At 37.0% G+C, this 25,993-nt stretch overlaps 2 protein-coding genes and 1 long non-coding RNA gene across 8 annotated transcripts; all 3 read left to right on the forward strand.

Moving 5' to 3' along the window:
* The first annotated feature begins 49 nt into the window (after window positions 1–49).
* LOC140803287 (uncharacterized) lies at window positions 50–6,466 on the forward strand. Of its 3 annotated transcripts, none has more exons than XR_012111831.1 (3): window positions 50–272; window positions 425–5,410; window positions 6,386–6,466. It is a non-coding gene; the product is annotated as an uncharacterized lncRNA (long non-coding RNA). The 3 variants fall into 3 exon arrangements; XR_012111829.1 differs by lacking the exon at window positions 6,386–6,466 and adding an exon at window positions 5,894–6,368; XR_012111830.1 differs by lacking the exon at window positions 6,386–6,466 and adding an exon at window positions 6,017–6,368.
* Window positions 6,467–9,665: 3,199 nt separating this feature from the next.
* On the forward strand, window positions 9,666–11,435 carry LOC140802854 (uncharacterized). The gene has a single exon (XM_073158469.1). It carries the CDS (start codon window positions 9,666–9,668, stop codon window positions 11,433–11,435), a length of 1,770 nt encoding a protein of 589 aa, XP_073014570.1.
* Window positions 11,436–17,947: 6,512 nt separating this feature from the next.
* On the forward strand, window positions 17,948–25,843 carry LOC140803288 (uncharacterized). Of its 4 annotated transcripts, none has more exons than XR_012111832.1 (4): window positions 17,948–18,147; window positions 22,568–23,629; window positions 24,329–24,536; window positions 25,601–25,843. XR_012111832.1 is itself a non-coding variant. In XM_073159099.1 (3 exons), exons 1-3 carry the CDS (start codon window positions 18,126–18,128, stop codon window positions 25,639–25,641), a joined length of 1,125 nt encoding a protein of 374 aa, XP_073015200.1. In that variant the 5' UTR covers window positions 17,950–18,125; the 3' UTR covers window positions 25,642–25,839. The 4 variants fall into 4 exon arrangements, 1 of the variants encoding a protein (XP_073015200.1); XR_012111833.1 differs by lacking the exon at window positions 17,948–18,147 and adding an exon at window positions 21,766–22,383 and having other exon boundaries at window positions 25,601–25,842; XR_012111834.1 differs by lacking the exon at window positions 17,948–18,147 and adding an exon at window positions 21,766–22,379 and having other exon boundaries at window positions 25,601–25,842.
* Window positions 25,844–25,993: the final 150 nt, after the last annotated feature.

Here is a 25,993-nt window from a genome sequence, read left to right on the forward strand (position 1 = left end):
TGTAAGGTATCATTTGTCTACATTTCCCAATTTCCCCATTTCCCAATTTCCCCTTTAAACTAAGTTTTGAAGGAAGGGCAAGAGAGTAGATTCTAAAATCCATTTCTCTCCTTCACCTAAGATGAACCTCAAATTGATCGGGGGCTTTTGTATTTCTCTCCATAAGATTCATTTTGATGCCAAGTTTGGGGTGTAAATCGCAAATCAAGCTGAAACCCGAACCCTATCTTGCGGTTCTATTTCTATCCGAGCTGTTCTTCGATTTTTCCATGGTACGTAGTTAAAGTTTATGCCGATTTCATGCGTCCATACATGTTTTGAATCTAGATGAGAAGAAAATATGGCGAGTTTAACCCATTATCCTACTGTTATTCCACTGGAAATCTTGATCCAAAGGGATTGAAAAATTTCGTGTCTTTTGTAGGAAAACATGGAACAAATGTGAATTTCAAGGGTGCTCATTTTGTCAGGTTAAGGCCGCTTCACTGTAATATTTGAAGGTAATGATTTCGAGGAGAGAACAAGCCTGTCTGAGGTACATTCAGAAATTTAGAGCTAAAAATTAATTCCCAGTTTATTTAGATGATGAAACATTATTTATTTTCATCCTTTTGAATTTAGAAATATAAACCTTCAAGATAACTAATGGAAGCAGGAAATTTAGGTGGTCAGATTTCTTTTATCAGCTAATTTATTTAGGTAGTCACAAAAAGCTAACAAAAGAACTTGATCCATACCTTTTTCCGTTTCTTAAAGTGGTGGCAATTTAATTTATGCTAATTTTTGTTTTCCTTTACTTCTCGTCATGAAGAATAATTTAGAATAAAAAATAATATTTTGGTCCCGAGTAAAATCATTTTTGTCTATATATACTAGTGGACATACACACGAGTTGCGTGTGAAACATTCCTTTAAACAGAAGACAATGATTAAATATAACATAAAAGCAACTCCATATAAACAATATTAGTTTTTAATTTTTATATATCTTTCCAAACAAAACAGAATGAATATATCAAACATATAAATGAAACATGGAGGAAATTTATCCAAAACTATGTTGTATGGACATAGATATAGGTATCGTATCGAATACGATACAGATGTGGCGATACGACAAATTTTGAAAATACAGGATACAATATAGCTAGGATATGCTAATTATTAAAAAATATATAAATATTATATATATTTTTATAAATTTAGTATTAAAAATTAAAAATTAAAAATTGTAGTGTGTATATATATATATACACACGTCATATCCGTATCCGTTTTTATTATTTCGAAAAAAAATTAAGAGTATCCATGTTATATAGATCCAAACTATTCATCTTTAAAAATAGATATAAGAAATGAGAACAAATAATTTTGCAATATTTTAATAATGTAACCAAAACAATGCAATAATTACCAAATAAATTATGGTCTTCGTTGCATTTTGTGGGTAGAACTGGAGATGAAAATGTCAAGGAAACAATATTCGAGTGCTCTGTCAATAGAACAAAGAAGCCTAGTAAATTTTTGGTGATGAAATGCCAATCAACCAACTTTCTTTTTTTAATTTAAATTCTAGTTTATTATGTGAAAAATGGTATATCACGGGGAAGAATGGAAGATTAACTTGTGAGTGTGAACTTTAATTGTTGTTTGTTCTTTAATTTCGTGTCACATATTGCAGAAGATGATTACTGACAATATGACCCCAAAGACACATTAAATTATTACTACAACAAAAGATTTGTCTGCTAATGTCGGCATTACTCCTTTCACTCTTACCATCTTACTCTTAGCATTCATGTCGGATCAAGATGACATTCTTCGACCAGCAATCAACTATGTCAAAATGGCTGAGTCTGATGCTGATTCTGTTGGTAATGCCGATGTCGACATTTTGATGAAAGATTATTTTAGAAAATTGAATGTCAAATTACTTATCACTGATTCACATCCTAACCTAGTTGTAAACGAAGTCATTAGAAATGCACATGTGATATAGTGGCCCTTGACAACATCTTTTGGCTAGCGACGATTTGATTATAAGCTTTCTAGAAAATCGAACGGTCCATAAACTTTTACAAATGGAACGTGTTTCGGCAACTAAAGTGAGAGAGGTGGTCAATATGAGGCAAAAAGAAAAAGAAGTGTTGAAAAGCAATTCTGTATATATGACATTTAAGACTCTAATGATTTACGATCGAGACCTTGTTCAAAAAGTCAGTGAGATCAATCTCGTAACTAGTTTGGATAAAGAAATAGAACAAATTGTTGTGATACTTTTGAGAAAGACTATAAATAGTCTGGTTCTCATAGGAGAATATAGTTTTGTTAAAAATGATGTGGTGGATGGATTCACTCGGAAAATTGTACATGGGGAATGTTCCAAGTGATTTTGGCAACGTGAGATTTTTTTCTTTGGACTTGGAAGCATTGTTTGCTGGAGATGCATATCGAGAGGACTTTGTGCAGAAATTAAAGCATATTCAGAACGGAGTTGAAAAATCCGACAAGAAACTGATTTTATTTTTCGATAAGATTGACTCAATTTCTGATGATGAAAAAAGATAAAGAGACATATCTATTGTCTTGAATTTTATTTCTTGACAGAATTCAGGTATAGTGCATTGGCTCCACAACTGTGGAGGGATACAAGAATTATGTAGAAAAGAATCATACCTATAAGAAACATTTTCAGCCCCTTCATGTAATTGATTCAATTATTGCTGATACAATCAACATATTGAAGGGTATGAAAGATGAGCATGAAAGTTATCACGGTGTAAAAATTCTAGATGAAGCTCTTATAATTGAGGCTCAACTGTCTAGGTATGCTTCGCATCGATATTTTAATATTGTATTTGAATGTAGTAAAATATTGATGTGAGACATACATATGATATAACATGTTGACAGTTGGGCCGCAATTATAAGAGCTTGATCTAGATTTTTCACACTATAATGACTTTGATACTTTCTTTTATACCCTTAATATGCTAATTGTATCAGCAACATTTGAATCAACTACAAGAAGCGGCTGAAAATGTTTTTTATATGTATGATTCTTTCTTACATACTTCTTGTATCCCTCCATAGTTGTGGAGCCAATGCACCACACCTGAATCATGTCAAGAAATAAAATTCAAGACAATAGATACATCTCTTGATATTTTTTCATCATCAGGAATTGAGTCAATCTTATCGAAAAATTAAATCTGTCTCTTGCCAGATTTTTCAACTCCGTTGTGAATATGCTTTAATTTCTACACAAAGTCATCTCAATATGAATCTCCAACAAACAATGGTTCCACGTCCACAGAAAAAAGACTCACGTCGCCAAGATCACTGGGAATATTTGAACAATTTCCTGAGCGAATCCCTCCAACACATCATTTTTAACAAAACCAGATTCTCCTATGAGAACCAGACTATTTATAATCATTTTCAAAAGTATCACAACAATTTGTTCGATTTCTTTATCCAAATTAGTCACGGGATTGAGCTCACTTGCTTGTTGAACAAGGTCTCGATGGAAATCTTTAGAGTCTTAAATGTCATATTTACATAATTGCTTTTCAACATTTCTTTTTCTTTTTTCTTTATATTGACCACATTTCTCGCTTTAGTTTACGAAACACGTTCCATTTGTAAAATTTATGGACCGTTCGTTTTCTAGAAAGCTTATAATCAAATAGTCGCTAGCCAAAAGAGTATCACCACTGGCCATTCGTATCACGTGTGCATTTATAATGACTCTGTTTACTGCTGGGTTAGGATGTGAATCGATGGTAGGTGATTTGACATTCAATTTTCTAAAATAAATCGTTCATCAAACTGTCTACAACATCGACATCAACGACAGAATCAGCATTAGGCTCAGCCATTTTGACACCGTTAATTGCTGGTCGAAGAATGTCATCTCGATCTGACATGAATGCTAGGAGTAAGATGGTAAGAGTGAAAAAAGTAATGTCGACATTAGCAGCCAAATCTTTTGCTGTAGTAATAATTTTGTGTGTATTCTAGGGTTATATTGTTTTAAATGACATCTACATAATTGTTTTTCAACACTTCTTTGTTTGGGGATTGTTTAGTTTTCAAGCGTACATGCGTTCATAAGAAAAAAATATATCAATTTTAATGGTACACAACAATATTGTAAAAAATGGTCAGATAACTTTCTTAAGATATCCGGGAAATGAATGATCAAATATCATAATAACTGGTGATTATAAAATGACTGTCTTATTCATAATCTCCATAAATCAAACAATTATTGCTGAAAATAATAATAATGGTCGACAGAACCAAAACATGGTCTTTGTGGCCTCCAATGATAGCCATAAACTAGGAAAAAAGATGAATTTGAGAGAATTTTTATAATAAAATACGGTCTCTACACATTATAAAAAATGGTCTTCGTGAACTATCCAAAGGTATCCAGAAACCATTCTATGGTCTCCTTGAGCCAAAACATGGTGTACTCCTTAGTAACAATAAACTAGGGAAAAAAAAGTCTCTTGGTCCATCGAAAGGTCTCCGAAAACCATCCGGTGATTTCTAAAAGTTAAAACATAATCGTGGGCTAAGCTAGGGAATATCACCGATATTTTCAAATCAGCAACAAAAATTAGGAAAAATATCACAACCCATCAACTATGACGAAGAAATTTCACAATATTCTTGCAAAAATATGTAAATAAACTTAAAAAAACTCTTCAAATTGACATTGTAATATTCAATTTTGAGATATCAATGTGATGGTGGACCCATGGTGGATATGTTGATGATGGACGACAATGGTCGTGATGGCGAAGAAGATGGTTGGTGGGGGAAGAAGATATTCATTAGAGCGTGGAAGAAGATGGTTTCAGGACACTAATATGGAGGAAAGAGATTTAAGAAAAAATATGATGATATTTGAGTGAAATGTTTTAGTTTTAAACTTTAATGATTGGATTGTAAGCAAAAGTTTTAAATAAGTTTTTTAACAAAAGGATATTTTTGAAATTTAATGGAGAATATTATTTTCTAAAAGCGGCCCCGTCAAAATTGTTTTATGAAAGCGGTCCTGTCTTTTCTTTTGCTTTCTTTCGTTTTTTTTCCTCTCAAACTTCCAAACTAGGCTTGACAAAAAAGGAAAACAAAGAAGATGATAAAGCTTTGAGAACACAACCTCACAAGAATGGTGATAATCTAAAGTCCTCTTTCTACTCCATTCTCTGGGATTTCGAAACCGACCACATAGTTACAGCATCGTCCGCCGACAACTCGATCTGCATCCACGATATATGCTGTTTCACCGTCAAATCCACCGAAGTTTCTTGATAAACATTGTGAGGGTGTCACAGTTTTGGCACTTAGTCTGGATTCTACCTGCCTCGCTTTGGGTTCTCTCGACCATTCTGCTAAGGTACACAAGTTTCATGGTAATATTTATTTTTTATTTGCTACAAGAGCACGATTGCGATTTTGTAGATATTTTATTATGAATTTGATGATTGCGAATTTGAATTCATTCACGACTACGAGAAGTGGATCGAGTTATGGGTCGTTTCACTCGAAAATCTCCAAGGCTCACGTCTCTAATATTTTGTGTTTTTCTTCCTTGTTTGCCTATGTACGAATAGATTGAGGCTCGTTAAAGAGAACCTCTGATCTTTGGAACGAGTAATTATATTGAAATGAAGCTTGTTTATTGAATTCATTCTGAGGGATATTTATACATGATTGCATCGTATCTTGATATTGAGATAACAAGCTAAAAATTTCTAAAAGATAAAACATCTATTGAAAACAACCACCTAATAATATGATAGAATTCCTACAAATAATGATGCATATTTTATTCAACTGACAAATAAAAATAAACTTCTGATTTATTCAAATTCTGCAGCTTTATCCATTCGAACGGAACCGACCAAGAGCGAATCTTTGATATTTGATATCTTTCTAGCTTGGTTCATTTGAAGTTCTTGGGTAGTCTGACCCAACAAACTTCTGCTTTGCTGTGTTGCAGACTTGCAGCACTTCAATTAGACACCCACATGTCCACATTTACAAACTGTAGAACCCATGAACAAGTTTAATTGCTGTTTGTCTTGTGCTCAAAACTTTCTTTTTCATGCTTTGGGTGTATTCAAATTTTACTACTTTCTATTTGCAACAACTGTTTGGATATCACGAAGCCGAAACAATAATGAAAATGATGGTATGCACATAGCATTTTGCCGTGTTCTGTATTGATGTTATATTATCGTTATGAGTTCAAAATAAATGTTAGCTGTTTCAATTAGGTTGCCAATTTAGACTGCAAAGAATTCCCAACTCAATCTATTACCTTTTTATTTGTGATTTTACTGCATATCAGTTTTATGGACAATTACAGTCGCAAGGTTGCAAAACAATGTTGTGGATTGAATATGGTAATCTCTATTGCTCCTTGGGGTTTACTGTAAAATCCCGATTTTTTTTATCATGATAATATTTTGTATCAAGATTTTCGAGATTTTCAGGATTTGTGATTTTTGGAATTCAAGAATAATATCGTGTGTATTTGTTTCAGAATTTGAGATAGATAGAATTTTACCGGATAAAGATTTAAACAAGAAGATGACTTAATCTTGGAACCAAAAAAAAAATCTTGAGGATTTGTCAAGGGATTTTCGAAAATAATAGGGGAGAATATTAAGTGATTTTCGAAAATAGTAGATAGAGGGAAAAGTCTACACGATAAAATGCAGCCTTGGGAAAAATTTAAAAGTTTAACTACCGGGATTTTAGGAGAATAATCAAAATTTGAGTTGTAGAAAAATACCACTAAATTTTGGGATTTAAGTAAGCAAATTTGTGGGATTTTAGAAATATAATTTTTATTATTTTAGGAAGTCAAAAATCTACCGAATATTGGGAATTAGACACAAAAGTCGAAATTTCACAGACTGGACAAGGCTTAATTTCGAAAATTAGCTTGGATATAATTATAAATTTCTAAATTTAGGGTAAAGAATAAAGGTAGATTTGATCACGATTTTAGATGAAGATTTGATTCAGAATCAACGCGATTTGATACACGATCAGGATAACAGCCAACCCCTATAAATAGGAGGGCATGGATCTCGAAAATTCACACCATTCTACACCTCATATTTTCGAGAAACACACCTAGTTTCTTAGGATATTTTTTCGTGCACGGCGAAACGCTGCCACAGTCCAGCCACCGGAGTTTTACGTTTTTCTTCAAGAAGCTTAAGCTAAGTGGGCTTGTTTTAAATGTTGAATTTCGTGTGATGCATTTTCGGTTTTATTAAATTTCGGTCGAGTACAATTCTTCTTCTACCCCTTCTGGTTATGTATTCTGCATGAGTTTTATGTTGACACTGTGAAGATCCAACTTGATATGGGAGGGAATCCCAACTATGACATGACCCTCATACGGTGGGGATATAACCGATTCGGCCTCGCCCCCTTAGAGGAATAAAAATTAGGGACTGACGTCAGTAAACCATTGAAAGTAGAGGAATCTCAGTGTCAAGTCAAGTATACGAATGTGATATGAGTCAAAGTATGCATGGTGTGTGTGTGTATATTTTCGAATTGTTATATGCACGTTGTTGTGTACTCGAACGGCCCCCACTTGCTGAGTATTTCCCAAAATACTCACCCCCCCTTACACCTCCCCAGATAAAACTGAAGATAAATCAGAGGAACAGGTCGAAGAAGAGGAGTCGGACCAGTTTTGGGGCTGGTGAAATTATTATATTCGATTTATGCTGCAAGATTTAAGGATTTTAGTTGGTTTATTTTATTTGTAAACGCTTCCGCAATTTATTCAATTTATTCAGTTGTAAAGACAGTGGTTGTTTTTGGCGAATTTATGAAATAAACTGGTTTCGGTTTATACTGTGCTACGAGGCTTGTCGTTTTTCGATTTTGTGATTGATGAGCGACGCCGGTGTCAATCCCGAGTTTCGGGGCGTGACATTTTAGTGGTATCAGAGCCGCCAGGTTCATAATCCGAGTGGGAAAAATCGAAAAATCGAGTTTCAAAAAAAAAAAAAAATTTCGGAAATTTTTTCGGCCAAACAGCGCCTTAACGAGCCGCCGCGTTCTTCGCCGATTCCGGCCGTTGCCGGTACCCGTTCGTCGATCGGAGACCATTTCCAGAATCGTCTCGACGAAACGAACCAAAGCTCTCAACCAATTTTGGATTTCGCGTTCGTATGCGACGAGAATTTTAGATCTACCAATTCTCGTATAAACCCTAAATCGCCGAAACATTTTGGTCCAATTACCCTATCAATCTTACTCCAATTTTAAATTAAGTTTTAACGAACGATATAAGATTCATGGGTAGCGTTTCCCCTCAATCAAATTTGGAATCGGATCAGGAAATCGAAAACGCCCAAATTTGAGACATTTAGCGAGTTGCGCAAGTTTTCGGCCAAATTAGAAGATTTTCCGACCGATTCTTGCCAATCCGTCACCGGTTCCGTGACCCTTACGCCGTCGCCGTCACACACTTGTGCTCCGACCTTCCTCCGGCGATTCAACTCGGCCGAATCCAACGAGTCAACCCGCCGATTTTATTCTCCTATTTTCGGGAATTTTCAGAAATTTTTATTTTCGAAAACATTTAAATACCCGGCTCTATAAATTCTTGATATTTATTTTGTCCTATATTTCGATATATATTCTGAGCATTTCCTTTCTTTATTGTTCCAGGAAATGACTCGTACGCGTCTCACCGCCCGTAAGAAAGTGACCCCTATTGCTCTCATCGAATCGATTCAGTTGGATGGCCACCAATCTTACGCGCACACCCAGAATATTAGGAGTTCTAACGGATGGGCCCTCAGGAACCATGAGAAGACCATCAGAAGGATGAGGGCTACCAACTTCAAGAGGAGACAACAGGTGGAGGACCTGACGACCAAGCTGGAGGTAAAAGAGAAAAGAATCAATGAGGTATTTGAAATGTTCCAGCTCGTCAACGAACATAATTCCGAGCTTCGAGACTCATTAGTCACAGCACTGGGTCAAGCCAAGCAGGCAAGGGAGGAAATGGATAGGCGCACTACAGAGTTAACTGAAGCACGACAGAGAGATAAGCTGAGGATTGACGAGTCATGGGACGTGGTCACGCAACTATCGGAGTGTAACCAAAAGTTGATCAAGGAGATAGACGAAAGGAAGGCAAAAGAAAAAGTGATCATTCCGAAGAAGGATGCAAATTGCGCGCATGTGAGTAGTGAGTTGGATATTGCGATAGGAAAGATTCTGATCCACAAGGAGCGGATTGCGGCGTTGGAGTCAGAAAATCAAGACCTCCAGATGCATCTTGCAGAGTTCTTGGACCCCGAGATGCCAGAACCCGAGGAGGAAGAAGCCCCACCTGATGTGGCAGTGGGAAATGGCGAGATAGCAGATTAGAACATTTAGTGAACCAATTTTTTCTTTTTTAGTTTCCGTTGTTGCTACATTTCTTTTGTTCAGTGCATTTATCTATTTTTAGATTGGTCATGTTCATTGATTTAGGTTGGTCTTGTTCATCTATTTTGAGAAATCAATAAAATATTTTATTTGTTCCATTGATTTCAATTTACTTCTGCGCAATCTATTTCATAAAACCTACTCGTACAAATTCTTAGAACTTGCGATTGTAGGAAATGGCCGGTAGACCTCCAAGACAGAACCGCAACCCACGTTACGCTAACACTGATCGCGAGAACAGACAGGAAAATGAGCAGGAAAATAGGCAAGAAAATCGACAAGAGAATGGACCACCACCTGCAGTCGGCCTAAGCCGAGCCGATCTAATGGCTATAGCCACCATAGTGGCGACCACACTGCAAGGGTTGGTAAACCCGAACGCTAATCAACCACCTCCTCCACTACCGCCGAATGGAGTCAAATTCCATTATGAGTCCCTTCGCAAAAACAGGTGTCCGACCTTCGAAGGGGATGCCGATCCTGAAGTTGGCCAAAGTTGGCTAAAGAATGTCGAGACTCAACTGCGACTGTTGGAAGTCCCTGAGGCACTCAAAGTGGATGTGGTTGTGCCTTTCCTAGAAAGCAGAGCAGCTAAGTGGTGGGAAGCAGTCTCACCAGCCATGATCGCTACAGGACCAGTTACATGGCAGAACTTCCGGGAAACATTTCTGAGACAGTATTATCCGGCGGAAGTCAGATTGCAGAAATTGAGTGAATTTGAAAACCTCACTCAAGCCCCCGATATGTCAGTGGTGGAGTACACATCCCAGTTTAATGCCCTTGGGTCGTATGCTCCGGCAATCATGGCGGATGAAGTTTTGAAACTGCACCGGTTTAAGAGAGGATTGAACAGTCGAATTCAGTCGGCCCTAGCAGTTTATCAGGCCGCCAATTTTGCAGATCTTATGGGCGCAGCTATCCGAGCTGAAAAAGACATACGCCGCAGGGAGGGAGAGTTTAAGAACAAGCGCCCTCTTGCCAGTCAGTCTGCACAGGGTGGACAGAAGTTCAGGAAACCGAACCAATCAGGCGGACCATCTTCAGGGCAAACCTCAGCAGCCAACTACCAAGGACCCAAACCGTGCCCAAAATGCGGTTTCAGACACCCCGGGGAATGTCGAAGGGCCAGTAGAGCGTGCTTCGGATGTGGAAAACCGGGGCACCGAATTTCTGAATGTCCTACCGCCACCAATCAAGCAGCTGGGCCCAACAGGGGAACTGGGCAGAATGTGGGAGCTAACCCCAACAAACCAAAAGAGAATCAGCCTAACGCTAGAGTGTTTGCTATGACGCAAGAGGAAGCGGACGACGCAAACGATGTCGTGTCAGGTACCATATTTATTCAGCAAGTGCCTGCTTATGTGTTATTTGACTGTGGTGCTACCCATTCGTTTATGTCTAAAAGATTCGCTAAGAAGTTAGGATGTAAGCCTGAGAAACTAAACGAGCCCTTTCGAATAGCTACACCTACAAGTAGGGCCATTGAAACCCACGAAATTCACAGAGATTGTAAAATCAGTATCAATAATCAGACTTTTAGCGCCGACTTGATACAGTTGATCATGGTCGATTTCGACATCATCTTAGGGATGGATTGGTTAGCCAAAAACAATGCAATAGTAGATTGTAAAGGAAAGGAAGTCAAACTCCGAACCCCAGGTCAGGGAGAGGTCGTGTTTCACGGTAAATCCAAGAAGCGAAAATCACTCCTTTCCGCTTCACAAGCATGGAAGGCCATGAAATCCGGAGAAGACATCTACCTAGCAATGGTCAGCGAGGTGCAAGGAGAAGTCGAACTGAGAATAGAATACATCCCAATAGCATGTGAGTTCCCGGATGTCTTTCCAGAAGAACTCCCAGGGACAGTTCCGGACCGCGAACTCCAGGTGCAGTACCAATTTCCAAAGCACCTTACCGGATGGCACCAGCTGAACTCAAGGAGTTAAAAGAGCAACTCCAGGAATTGCTGGACAAAAAGCAAGTTCGACCTAGCGTGTCCCCATGGGGAGCACCAGTACTCTTTGTGAGGAAGAAAGATGGGAGCATGAGACTGTGTATCGACTACAGAGAATTGAACAAGATCACTATCAAGAACAGGTACCCTCTCCCGAGGATAGACGACCTATTTGACCAGCTTAAGGGAGCAGCCGTATTCTCTAAGCTAGACCTGAGGACGGGTTACCATCAATTGAAGGTCAGGGCGGAAGATATTCCCAAGACAGCCTTTCGGACAAGATATGGGCATTTTGAGTTCACAGTGATGCCTTTTGGATTGACCAACGCGCCTGCAGCCTTCATGGACCTAATGAACAGAGTCTTCAAACCATTCCTGGAGCAGTTCATAGTGGTTTTTATTGACGACATTCTCGTCTATTCTTCCAATGAAAAAGATCACGAAGAGCATCTCCGCATCGCACTACAGACTTTAAGGGAGAAAGAACTCTACGCCAAGTTGAAGAAATGTGAGTTCTGGCTGAAAAGTGTATCTTTTTTAGGGCACGTGATCTCAGAAGCAGGAGTATCAGTGGATCCCAAGAAAGTCGAGGCAATTGCAGAGTGGCCAAGACCTAAGAACGCCACAGACATCAGGAGCTTTCTTGGACTGGCTGGCTATTACAGAAAGTTCGTTGAAGGTTTCTCTTCAATCGCCATACCACTGACTAGACTCACGCAAAAGAATTCCAAGTTCATCTGGGACGAAGGTTGCGAGAAGAGTTTCCAGACATTAAAAGAAAAGCTCGCAGCCACGCCAGTACTAGTCTTACCCACTGAAGACAAGGAATTCACCATCTACAGTGACGCTTCTAAGGAAGGTTTGGGATGCGTACTAATGCAAGAGGGAAGAGTGATCGCCTACGCATCAAGGCAGTTGAAACCGCACGAACAGAAATACCCTACTCATGATCTGGAGCTAGCAGCGGTTGTCTTCGCCTTAAAAATCTGGAGGCACTATCTCTATGGTGCTAAGTGTGAGATTTTCACTGACCACCAGAGCCTCAAGTATCTGTTCACCCAAAAAGAACTAAACATGAGGCAGAGACGGTGGATTGAACTACTGAAAGACTACGACTTGACTATAAGCTACCATCCTGGTAAAGCAAACAAAGTGGCTGATGCGCTAAGTCGGAAGGGCCCAGGAAAAGTGACTCTAGCTTCCCTCTCAGCCCAGCCGTGTCTGCGAGAAATCGTCAAATTAAACCAAGATCAAGACCCAGCACTGACCAAACTAAAAGATCAAGTCAAAGAAGGAAAGTCTCAAGATCATCGGATTGATGACAAAGGAACCCTATGGATGAAGGGAAGACTGTGTGTGCCCGACAGTGACAACCTTCGTCAGGAGATAATGGCAGAGGCACATAAGTCGAAGTTCTCAGTCCATCCAGGCAGTACGAAAATGTACCGGGACCTCAAGAATAGCTTCTGGTGGAACGGCATGAAAGGAGATGTAGCTGAATTCGTCTCCAGATGTCAGACATGCCAGCAGGTCAAAGCAGAACACCAGCGACCTGGAGGATTACTGCAACCCCTGGAAATTCCCGAGTGGAAATGGGAGCATATTTCCATGGACTTTGTGGTGGGATTGCCGAAGTCTAGGCAAGGCCACGATGGTATATGGGTGATCGTAGACAGACTCACAAAGACTGCACACTTTCTACCCGTTCGTATGAATTACAATCTCGAGAAGTTGGCTTCGCTGTATATGGACAACATTGTGAGACTACATGGGGTGCCAGTGAGCATCCTGTCTGATAGAGACCCGAGGTTCGTCTCGCGTTTTTGGAAGAGCTTCCAAGGGGCCATGGGAACGAAAGTCACTCTTAGTACGGCCTATCACCCTCAAACCGATGGATAAACTGAGAGAACAATTCAAACCTTGGAAGACATGCTGCGAGCGTGCGCCCTAGAATTCAGTAACCATTGGAGCACTCACCTGCCATTGATCGAGTTTGCCTATAATAACAGCTATCACAGCAGTATTGGGATGGCTCCATATGAAGCTCTGTATGGAAGGAAATGTCGATCACCCCTATATTGGGATGAAGTGGGAGAGAAAGCCATAGTGGGACCTGAGCTTGTACAGATAACCATTGACAAGGTTACAGTAGTCCGAGAGAAACTCAAGGCAGCTCAAGATCGACAAAAGAGTTGGGCAGATCTGAAAAGAAGGCCAGTAGAGTTCAATGTTGGCGAGAAGGCATATGTAAAAGTGTCGCCTATGAAGGGGGTTGTCCGATTCAGTAAAGCTGGGAAGCTAAACCCTCGCTATGTAGGACCCTTTGAAATTTTGGAAAAAGTGGGCACACTGGCATACAGACTCGCTCTGCCGCCAAACATGTCCAGAATTCATAACGTCTTCCATGTATCCCAACTACGGAAATACATCTCAGATCCAAGCCACGTGTTGGAAGTAGAGCCACTCGTAATCGAAAGTAACTTGGGAGAAGAGCTGAAGTACGAAGAAGTTCCCATCAGAATTGTGGATTCCAAGGACCAAGTACTAAGGCGACGAGTCATTCCATACGTCAAGGTGCAATGGTCTAACCACACTGAAAGAGAAGCCACGTGGGAGCTAGAAGAAAATATGAGGAACCAATACCCGTATCTTTTCTCAGACCAAGCCAACCCAAGTTTCGAGGACGAAACTTCCCATAAGGAGGGAGGGATGTAAAATCCCGATTTTTTTTATCATGATAATATTTTGTATCAAGATTTTCGAGATTTTCAGGATTTGTGATTTTTGGAATTCAAGAATAATATCGTGTGTATTTGTTTCAGAATTTGAGATAGATAGAATTTTACCGGATAAAGATTTAAACAAGAAGATGACTTAATCTTGGAACCAAAAAAAAAATCTTGAGGATTTGTCAAGGGATTTTCGAAAATAATAGGGGAGAATATTAAGTGATTTTCGAAAATAGTAGATAGATGGAAAAGTCGACACGATAAAATGCAGCCTTGGGAAAAATTTAAAAGTTTAACTACCGGGATTTTAGGAGAATAATCAAAATTTGAGTTGTAGAAAAATACCACTAAATTTTGGGATTTAAGTAAGCAAATTTGTGGGATTTTAGAAATATAATTTTTATTATTTTAGGAAGTCAAAAATCTACCGAATATTGGGAATTAGACACAAAAGTCGAAATTTCACAGACTGGGCAAGGCTTAATTTCGAAAATTAGCTTGGATATAATTATAAATTTCGAAATTTAGGGTAAAGAATAAAGGTAGATTTGATCACGATTTTAGATGAAGATTTGATTCAGAATCAACGCGATTTGATACACGATCAGGATAGCAGCCAACCCCTATAAATAGGAGGGCATGGATCTCGAAAATTCACACCATTCTACACCTCATATTTTCGAGAAACACACCTAGTTTCTTAGGATATTTTTTCGTGCACGGCGAAACGCTGTCACAGTCCAGCCACCGGAGTTTTACGTTTTTCTTCAAGAAGCTTAAGCTAAGTGGGCTTGTTTTAAATGTTGAATTTCGTGTGATGCATTTTCGGTTTTATTAAATTTCGGTCGAGTACAATTCTTCTTCTACCCCTTCTGGTTATGTATTCTGCATGAGTTTTATGTTGACACTGTGAGGATCCAACTTGATATGGGAGGGAATCCCAACTATGACATGACCCTCATACGGTGGGGATATAACCGATTCGGCCTCGCCCCCTTAGAGGAATAAAAATTAGGGACTGACGTCAGTAAACCATTGAAAGTAGAGGAATCTCAGTGTCAAGTCAAGTATACGAATGTGATATGAGTCAAAGTATGCATGGTGTGTGTGTGTATATTTTCGAATTGTTATATGCACGTTGTTGTGTACTCGAACGGCCCCCACTTGCTGAGTATTTCCCAAAATACTCACCCCCCCTTACACCTCCCCAGATAAAACTGAAGATAAATCAGAGGAACAGGTCGAAGAAGAGGAGTCGGACCAGTTTTGGGGCTGGTGAAATTATTATATTCGATTTATGCTGCAAGATTTAAGGATTTTAGTTGGTTTATTTTATTTGTAAACGCTTCCGCAATTTATTCAATTTATTCAGTTGTAAAGACAGTGGTTGTTTTTGGCGAATTTATGAAATAAACTGGTTTCGGTTTATACTGTGCTACGAGGCTTGTCGTTTTTCGATTTTGTGATTGATGAGCGACGCCGGTGTCAATCCCGAGTTTCGGGGCGTGACATTTACTGCTCATGCTTACACTTATTTCAACATGGGCTGAAGATAAAGTATTCATCTGTAGTGGTTGTGTTTGAAAGATCAAGTTATGGGTGAAAGAAATTAAATAGATTATGAAGTTACGAGTCTTCTTAATTGAGTTTTGAATTTTTAACCTGAATTCATATATGTGACTCATTTTTTTTTATCTGTTTCAAACTTACCAAATGGCAAACAGGCTTCACTATGAATGTGGTCTCATATATCAATTATTATTAATGTATGAAGAGCCTTGAGATTGTTTAATTCAAATAAGGGAAAGAAAAGCAGGAAAAATGCTTTGTGGGAAGTGGTAAAGGGGTATGGTAATTATGTTTGACAACAACTTTAATACGTATATTTTTAATTAACAATTTTTTCTAATTACCATAGGCTCCTCGACAATCAGAAAATTTTTAATTCGTTTTCGCTGTTGATGCTAATAAATCGTGGTTATTTGGTCATTATGTGGTAATCAGGTGTCCTCACAGTTAAATTGATGTTAATGGTGGTAAGATTTTAGAACTGGTTTTACAGATACTGTTTGATTTTGTTCATGTTATTTTCAGTTTTCTCTCTATGCATGCATTCTAGTGTTTTTTTTTAACTCAGTTAAATATTCAAAAAAATATAACCATTGTTTTTGTTTTGCAAAGCAAGATAGGTTAGAAATGATAAACACTTGACAGATTAGATCGACGAAGAAATAAAGCTTGGAAAAAATATGTACGTGTAGTTATAAGTAGAGTTTTTAATGTTGTAGACTTATTTTGGATCAAAATATTCTGGATCATGACACGTGTATGTGGACATCACTTTAGTTTTACTTTTGGGGTTAATTGTTTGAGGATTATAAATTAAATAGTTCATTGTGTCTATATATATATATATATATAGAAAATGGTTTTTAAAATCAATTTTCTCCATTGACAACGGTTTTTCAAATATGTGAATGGTTTTTCAAAATATTCTACAAACAACTTTTTTTTATCCATTGTTAAATTGTGTTGTAACTTAAAAAAACAATGTTATTAATTTGTTGCAAAAGCGTTGTAGTAGCTCACATAAGACAACATTTCAAAACAGTTGTCATAGCTCACATAACACAACTTGTTTTAAACTTTGCAAAACTGTTGTCTTTGTTACCTAAGACAACGTTTTTTATCTGTTATCGTTAGCTGGGTTTTTAACGACAATGTTGTTAAGTCTCCGTTGTCTTTTAGCGTTTTTCTTCTAGTGGTTTGGCTTCTTTCCGCACATATTTTGTTAGCCAACTGACATTGACAATCGAGAATAATAAGTTTAGTTTCTAACCAAATTGAATTATTATTGAAAAAAATTTAGGAAATGTTTATTCAACCTCCTCTAAACACTTCAATCGATCCCTATCAGTTTTTGGGATTTAAGATACAAATGAAGTTGTAAAACGGTAATTTTTCCCAAGCTCTATTTATGAACAATGAATAGAGAGTTGATCAACATATAATCAACCTATAATAATTATATCAATGGACTATCCAAACCTTTTGAGTAAACACGTTTCATATTTCTCGAGTACAGTTCTGAGTTTCTTAGTGGAGTGGCCTTGAAATTAATAAATTATGTAATTTAATTATTTATTGGAGCTTGAAAATATAGGTTCCGGACACTCCCTGGAGTGGCCTTGAAATTAATAGATTTAATTAATTTATCTATATTTATTGGAGCTTGAACATATAGGTCCACGGTCCGGAACCATCTTCATAAAATCATATGGATATTTTTGAATAATTCTCATAAATTAATATTGAATAATAAAAAAATTTATTATTTAAGAGGACATATTTTCTATTTTTAATTTGATTACAAAATAAAATTCAATTAGAGAAAATCAGAGATAAAATTATCGTTTCGATAGTTTGAAATCAAATATTATATATTTGATAATTATCATTGAAAGTCAAATAATTTCAAATTATAAAGAGATTTCATTATCTAATTCAAATCACAATGAAATTTGTTTCCTTGATTTTGTGGATTGTGATTGTCGATAATTCCCAAATTAGTGGTCAAATTTTTGTCAATAACTTGAATGTCAAATCACTACATATTTGATGATATTTTATTTTTTGAAATTCAAATAAAATTTCACTCCTCTGAAGATTTGATTTCTTGATTTTTTGTTAAAAATAAATATCTTATCTCAATATATCTAGATTTCATTAGAATTCAATAGTTTTTTTTTCTCAATCTATAAATATGAGATATTCACAAAAGGAAAAAAAAAGGATATTTTTCCAATACATCTTTCTCCACTATTAAATGCTAGTGTGAAAAATTATGGCCAACAATTTTTGAGAAAATCAAAAAAGTTAGCCCACGCTTTTTTTCCTGGTGAGGAAGATCGTGGTACTAAAAGAATTCCAGAGGAGTGAATCATATACACGAAATGAAGCATCCAAAGATTTTTGGTAACGACTCTAATCTCCTTTTTGTGTTGATTATATTATAATGTTTACATTAGATTCTTTATTCGACATATACAAAGAAATTTATGGTAAATTTTTTTTAAACTGTTTAATATTATTTTTCACAAATTCTTCCGCGCATCGAACATAAAACACCAACAAGTGATATCAGAGTAAAGAGAGTTGCGACGCATTATAATATATTTCATCCATATGGATCGTTCTCATGTTTATGTTCGATTAATTGAATGTGTCATAATTGGATTTGATCTTGACAATCTTTGGTTTCTTTGAATTTGATAACTTGTCCTGCTCTTTTGTGTAACATATTTATTTATCATATTTGTTAAAGTTTTCAACCAAGTATTCGAATAATAATACTCTTTTATTAAAATATTTTAATTTTTGATAATCAATGTAATTATCAAAAGGTTAAATATTTTAATTAGATTTTCGGACAAAATTAAATCATAGTTGATTTTAGAATTGTGTTGATTTTATGACACTGCCTCGACATTAATGTTTTATCTTAATCAAGCAACACATTTAATATTTTTTTTATAATTAACATAATTATCAAAAGTTAAATTATTTTATTTCAAGTGTTGATAAAAATATAATCAATTGGTTGATTGCAGAATTGTGTCAAATTTGGTCTCTGTTTCGGCCATCAAAATCAAAATTACTATTAAAGAGTTTTATTCCAACTAATTAACTTGTTTAATAGTTTTAATAATAAATGTATTTATAAAAGAGTAGGTCTCTTGTGAGACCGTCTCACGAATCTTTATCTGTTAGACGGGTCAACCTTACCGATATTCACAATAAAAAGTAATACTCTTAGCGTAAAAAATAATATTTTTTCATGGATGACCCAAATAAGATATATGTCTCACAAAATACGACATGTGAGACCGTCTCACATAAAATTTTCATGGATAACTCAAATAAGAGATCGTGAGACGTGCCTATCCCATTTATTATTACATGTTGCATGAATCATGAACAATTGCATTTCATAAATTATTTACGATAGTTCTATGTGATGCATAATAAATATTTTGAACAAGATTTTATCTGATATGATTAACTTAGAAACCTTATGGAATTAAGAATTTTGGTTGTATTTTAATTTTGACACATCCATACGGAGCCATTCTTGAGTGAAAACTAAAATTTGAAACGAATGGTCTTACTCAAAAAAAGTATGAGGCCGTACAAGCGAGCATAATTTTGAATTTACTCGCTAGTGACTTTATCCCGTTCACCACCAACTATATTATGAATAAGCTGAAATATGGAATGACTCAGTTGTTGATTGAATTTCAAACTTTGAAGATGAAACGTCCACTACTTGTTTTTTTAATGTGTTATAAAATTTTTTCTTCTTTCTTACAATACTTAGGCCGAACTCTAATATATATATATATATATGTATTTATATATATATATATCTTGAACCATTTAAAATAACTCACCAACTAATTATTTGAAAATCCCAAAAACGCAATTCAAAACATAAAATCGTAAACGTCAATCAAACCTAAAACTAGCATTTTTCAAATAAAGTGTAAGCATTTTAAATCTTTCAAAATCACTCAAAAGCATAAAGTCATAAAATATTTAAAGAAATCTTAAATTATAAACATAATGCGGAAAGCTAGCAAAGGTCCTCGGGTTATGTGAATCATCAGTCTAGTTAGTTCAACCATCAAATCCTCCATCAAAATCATGCTCATCTGCATCGATCATACATAGTGAATCTATTGACTCAGCAATCATTAACCATGATAACAAGTTGTAAGGTATAGGAAATTCAAGCTACGTAACCTGACTGCATGCAATCTAGGGTTTTACTAAAATAAGTGTTTAGTTATTTTTATTCCATGGATATGTGGTTTAGTTCATGGTTTATTTAAAGTTTCATTCATTAGGACATTAAGTTATATTTTGCGAACGAGAAATGGTAACCGGAGATAATCAGGAAAATTATTTTTATTAAATAATTATTTTTAATTATTTAATATATGGTATAATTAGAGGAAAATTTCGAAAATGGGCATTGGTGGAGTATTTTTACTTGCCGGTCATATTTTTAACCGGTACCTAAAATTTAGGGAGTCGTGTGACTTTTTGAGGGCTCGGGAAATATTTTCAAAAACATACCTAAACGAAATATTTTTTGAAAGTGTTATTAGACTTGATGGGTTTATTTTATTGCTTAATGGGCCTAAAAAAATCCATCTAACCCTTTAATTTTTATTAAGGATCCATTAGTGTACAATTATACGACTTAAACCCTACATTATATTAACCCTAAATCTGCTCACACTCCCTCACACTCACGACCGCCCCCTCCGCTAGCAGCAGCAGCCCCTTCTTTGAAAAATACAGCAGCCACTCGAAAAGTCTCCTAGGTTTTCAAGAAAGCTCCTTCCCCGCCTACCCGGTGCAAGTTCTACGCGTATATCTCAAGGTTTTCGAGCGTATAAATGCAAAGACACGCCATAAATCATTTTTTTCTCATCATTCACGCTACTTTATGCTGTAGTGTGTATTTGCATGAGGATTGCATAGACTTATTAAGTTGCATAGTTTTTGCGAGGTTTTGTCACGAAATATGCTTTTGTTTGACATGAAACTCACATTTTTGTTGTTCTTGTGAAAGGGCTGCCGATTTGTGATGCTAGGGGGCTAAATATGTCGAGATTTAAGGTGTCAATGTGTTGGAATCGTGAGGTAGTCATGGTTTGGTAAGGGACGATCGCATGCTTTGGTTGAATGTCTCGGTTGTGGTTAGATCGGAAGAAAAGAGTGAGCCAGCGGTACAAGGACTGTTCCAAGCCATGAACCAGACCCTGTTGAGTCTGAGATATGGCCTAGGATGGCTCAAACACTGTTGGTCATTGTCATGGGGCCGATCGAGGGAGTTTAGGTGAGGGGTGTCTCGGTTGGGCTCGTTTTGGTGGCTCTCGGGTGGTCGCGCTTAACAGCGTGCATGGGGCTGAGGGCTAGGGCTAGGTCTAGGTTGGTCCAGGAGGGTCCAAAGGTGGGCTAGGAAGAGTTGGTTCGGGTCTAGTCCTCGTTGGTTTGGGCTATGGTCGAAATTTAGGAGTATAGATACACTAGGATTTTCGGTGCTTGTGTACTAAAAAATCCAGCAAACGGCAATGTGTTTTATTGGATTCAAAACGGCTGGAATTGGGTGGTCTAGGGGCTAGTAGGGAGTGATTATTTTGTGGTTTAAGTTTGGAAAGATTTGGTTAAGTTTCAGGGTGATTCGAGTTAAAACCGGGACTTTGGTCCAAGTTTTAAAATGAATCGAATAAGTTATGATACGCACTCGAGGTTATGTCTAGGAAATGATTATAAATATATTTTGAGGTGTTTTAAAGAGTTTGGTTGGCTTCAGATAGAAATTTTGAGGTTCAGCGGTGAGAAGGCCAAGGCTCAGTAGATGGGTAATATTGTCGCTGATGTCCCCACCGCCGGATACCGCTGTTATAACTTATACGTAGATGGATCCATCGAATAAAGCTGATACAAAAGTCACAATATATGAACGGAATTCAAATAAAAAAATGAACACCTATATGATGATATGATGAGACATGTTTTGACACGTTATATTTTGATGCGATATGTTTAAGTTCATGCTTTTAAGATCATGAAATGTATGTTGATCACTGTACTTTTCACTGTTGCATGTTATGCATATGTACTTGTTATAACAATTCAGGTGTATTGAGTCTTTAGACTTACTAGATGCGAATGATGCAGGTGAGCATATTGTTGAAGAGATTGGAAGCGTGGAAGACTGAGTAGGCGGAGCTGGATGTGTGCACGCTAACCCGAGGACCATACTTTTTCCGCACATTAGGTTTATGAATTATGAGTGATCATGAATATTTTCATACTCTTTCATTTTATAAATTGATGGTTTGTCAGGATTTTTACATGTTTCACATTTGAATTATTCTACACGACCGTCTAGGGTTTGACTTTTTGTCACCTTTTTTTAACTGCAGTCTTTTTAATGATAGTTGATTATTTTTATTTTAAAATATGTAATTTTCAGCGGCTATCGCATGCATGCATAAAATTGTATATTTCAAGATTTATCTTTTAAAAACAAATTTCTAGTAGTATTTTAAGTAGTAGATGTTTATCAGAGCAAGGTTCAGGAATAGGGTTGTGCCACTGCCAGCTTCTGCAGCTCAGTCTTCAAGCTTCAAGTATGTAAGTTTGTATATTTTTAAATGTTTTGAATGGTTTAATTCTATCACATGTATGTTTACATGATAAACATTTTTGAGTGATTAACAGTACATGTTTAGCTGCTTACATTATTTAAAGATATAATGATTTGAAAGCTAGATTAAATTGTATGATGGGTTACGTTTAGATTTTGGAATGTATTTAGATATCATGCCTCTCAGACGTGCTCTCAGCACTGATCGTCAGGATGATACTCCTCGAGGCGGTAGAGGCCCTCCACCACCACCACCACCACCACCACCACCAAGAGATGCAGCTACCCGAGTCCTTGAGGGTATTGCTAGACTGATGGAGAAGGCACGACAGGCTCCGAGGCCCCCGATGGACATTTATGAGCAGTTCAGACGGCTCAACCCGAAGGAGTTCGGGGGTACTACTGATCCGTTCTTAGCAGAGGGTTGGATCTGGTCTCTAGAGCTGCACTTTCAGCACCTAGACATGAGGGACAGAGATCGGGTCCGATGCGCCACGTACATGCTGAGAGACGATGCATCCCTATGGTGGGAGGGAGCAGCACACGCAGTAAATTTGGCTACCCTCACTTGGGACCAATTCAAAGAACTTTTCTACAACAGATACTTTCCAGAGGAGGTCAGGAGACGCCTAAAGAGGGAGTTTATGAGCCTCCGGCAAGGAAACTTGTCGGTGGCAGAGTTCATCAGGAAGTTTGAAAGGGGCTGTCACTATATGCCCCTGATTGCGAGAGACGCCGCTCAGAAGCTGAGGCACTTCATGGATGGCCTCAGACCAACTTTGCGTCGAGATGTGATGCTGATGAGACCGACGAGTTATAATGAGGCCATCCCTTGTGCTTTTCAGGCGGAACAGGCCCTCCGAGATATCGACGTCGAGATGCAGCGGAAGAGGCATCGGGCCCAGTCTAGCTCGCAACCACAGAAGAGGCAGTTCATCGGGCCATCGAGGCATCAGGGGCAACAGAAGCCCCAGGGTCAGTTTCAGAGGCTCGGAGAGCAGAGGCCACAGCAGGCACCAGGGGCTCCTAAGCCAGAGGAGAGGCAGATGTGCAAGCAATGCAACCGGTTCCACTTCGACAAGTGTATGTGGGGGACCTTCAAATGCTTCATTTGCAAGGAAGAGGACCACAAGGCAGTTGATTGCCCTAAGATCAAAGGCCCCACTACTGGCAGAGTCTATGTGATGCATGCAGCGGCGGCGGAGGCGGAGCCAAACTCTATGCTGATCACCGGTAAGCTTTAAGCTTAAGGATTTTTTATTTACCGCCTCGATTGCATGTATTATTATGTTGGTTGCGAGAAATTATTTTTTTTGTTGGGATTGAGAATATAGAATAAATTAGGCTGCATGCTCTAATAGATGGACTTAAGGGTTGAATTTATGTAATTAAGAGCTTAAGGACCATAAATGAAGTAACTGAAATCTCAGGGATCTAATTGCAAAAATCGAAATTAAGGGGTTGTTTTAAATTTTTCAAAATTTTGGGACCAATTTGTAATTTTCGAGAATTTTAAGGTTTAAATTGGCTAAATTCAAAATTTAATGGGGACTAAGATGCAATTTTCGAAAATTGATGGACTAAAATGGTAAGAAATTCGAAACTTTAGAGGTCAACTTGTAATTTTCGAAATTCTTGGAGGTAAATTTTGAATTTTTGATGGGCTTTAGAAGTAAATCAGTGATTTTTCGAGGATTTTGGGATTATTACTGATAGAAAATTTCCTTAAGATTCAACACTATCAGATTTGATGATATGCTTTGTCGCACGAAAGATATATTTTAGGTGGCCACGTACGCATTGCTAGATTCCAGAGCTACACATTCGTTTATATCCAAATAATTTTTCTAGCGACTGGGAATCATACCAGAAGCTATGGATTTGGAATTCAGAGTTTCAATTGCATTAGGAGATCATATGTTTACTTCTCAGATAGTGAGGAGATTGGAGCTTCGGTTGTAGAAAAATGTGGTGCAAGCTAACCTGATTGTGCTACCGTTACCGGAGTTTGATATTATTCTGGGTATGGATATGCTTTCTTCGAACAGAGCTGCTATAGATTTTCGAAAGAGGTCAGTATCTGTCCGACCGACCGTCCAGCGAGAAACCATTTATTTTTGAGGCAGCCAGATATCGGCAGGTGCCGCACAAACGAAATATTTTCCGAGAGTGTTACTGGACTTAATGAGTTTATTTTATTGCTTCATGAGCTCAAAATCTTTTTAATCTCTTTTTTTTTTTTTTAAATTAAGGGCCCAATATCACCTTATATTATGATTTAATCCCTAATTAAGGTGCCAAAAATTCCAGCAGGTAGCAGCAGGTTTTAAGGCATTCTAAACGGCTGGAATAGTGTTTTTTTATGGGCTGTAGGGTGTGAATAAATTGTGGTTAAAATTTGAGAAAGTTTAGTTAAGTTTCGGGCTGTTTCGGGCTTAAAGCGAGACCCCATTCCAAGTTTAAAACAAACTATATAAGTTATAAAACATGCTCGATTTTACGTCTAAGAAACAATTATAAATATGTTTTGAAGTGTTTTAAGGTGTTTGGCTGGCTTTGGGTAAAAAATTTGAGGTCGAGGGGTAAAACGGTCAATTAGAGTTTCCGGGACCAAATGGTCATTTTGCACCCGGGACGAGTTAGTAGTTCTGACAACGTCCTGATCACAAAAAATTCATGTTTTTAAATATTTATGATATAACGAATATGAATTTTTATGGAAATATAAAAAAAAAATATGTTGCATGCTTGATTTTAAGGAAATTTATATATATATTTGATTTTCATGAGTGATGAATATGATGACATATTTTTTGAGGAAAGGAGTTTTTTGTGACTAATATGATGATACAATAATACGATGATATGTAAATTCGATGCTCAATGGATGGGTAATATTGTCGTTGATGTCCTCATCGTCGGGTACCGCAATTATATGTAAATGGATTGATCGACTAATACGATGATACGAAAGTAACAACTAATGTACGAAATTCAAATAAAAAAAAGTGAATACGTATGTGTTGACATGATGCAATAGGAACACATTTATGTTTTATCATGTTACGTTTACGCTTACGATTTGAAGCTCATGAAATGTATTTTTAATTACAGTACTTTTCACTGTTGCATGATATGTATATATACTTGTTAGAACGATTCAGAGTGTTGAGTCTTTGGACTAACTATGTGTGAATGATGCAGGTGAGCATATTGATGAGGAGATTGGAGGCGCCGAAGACTGAGTAGGCGGATTGGATGTGCGCACGTTAACCCGAGGACCATACTTTTTCCGCACATCATGTTTATGAGTTGGGAGTGATCATAGATATTTTCTTACATTTTATTATTTATATGTTTATGGTTTGACAAGACTTGCATATTGTTTATTAGAGCTCTTTTAAGCTGCAATACTTTTACCCAATAGTTAAATATTTTTTATTTTAAATTATGTGATTGACAGTAGATATTGCATGTATGTCTATAAATATATATTTTGAAATAAAAATGTATATTTCGATATTTAGTTTTTTATAAAAAAAAATTAGTAGTATTTTAATTAGTAGACTTTTGAAAAACAATCGAAACTACTCAAAG

This window comes from Primulina eburnea, chromosome 10 (assembly GCF_022965805.1).
Source record: "Primulina eburnea isolate SZY01 chromosome 10, ASM2296580v1, whole genome shotgun sequence".
Lineage (NCBI taxonomy): Eukaryota > Viridiplantae > Streptophyta > Magnoliopsida > Lamiales > Gesneriaceae > Primulina > Primulina eburnea.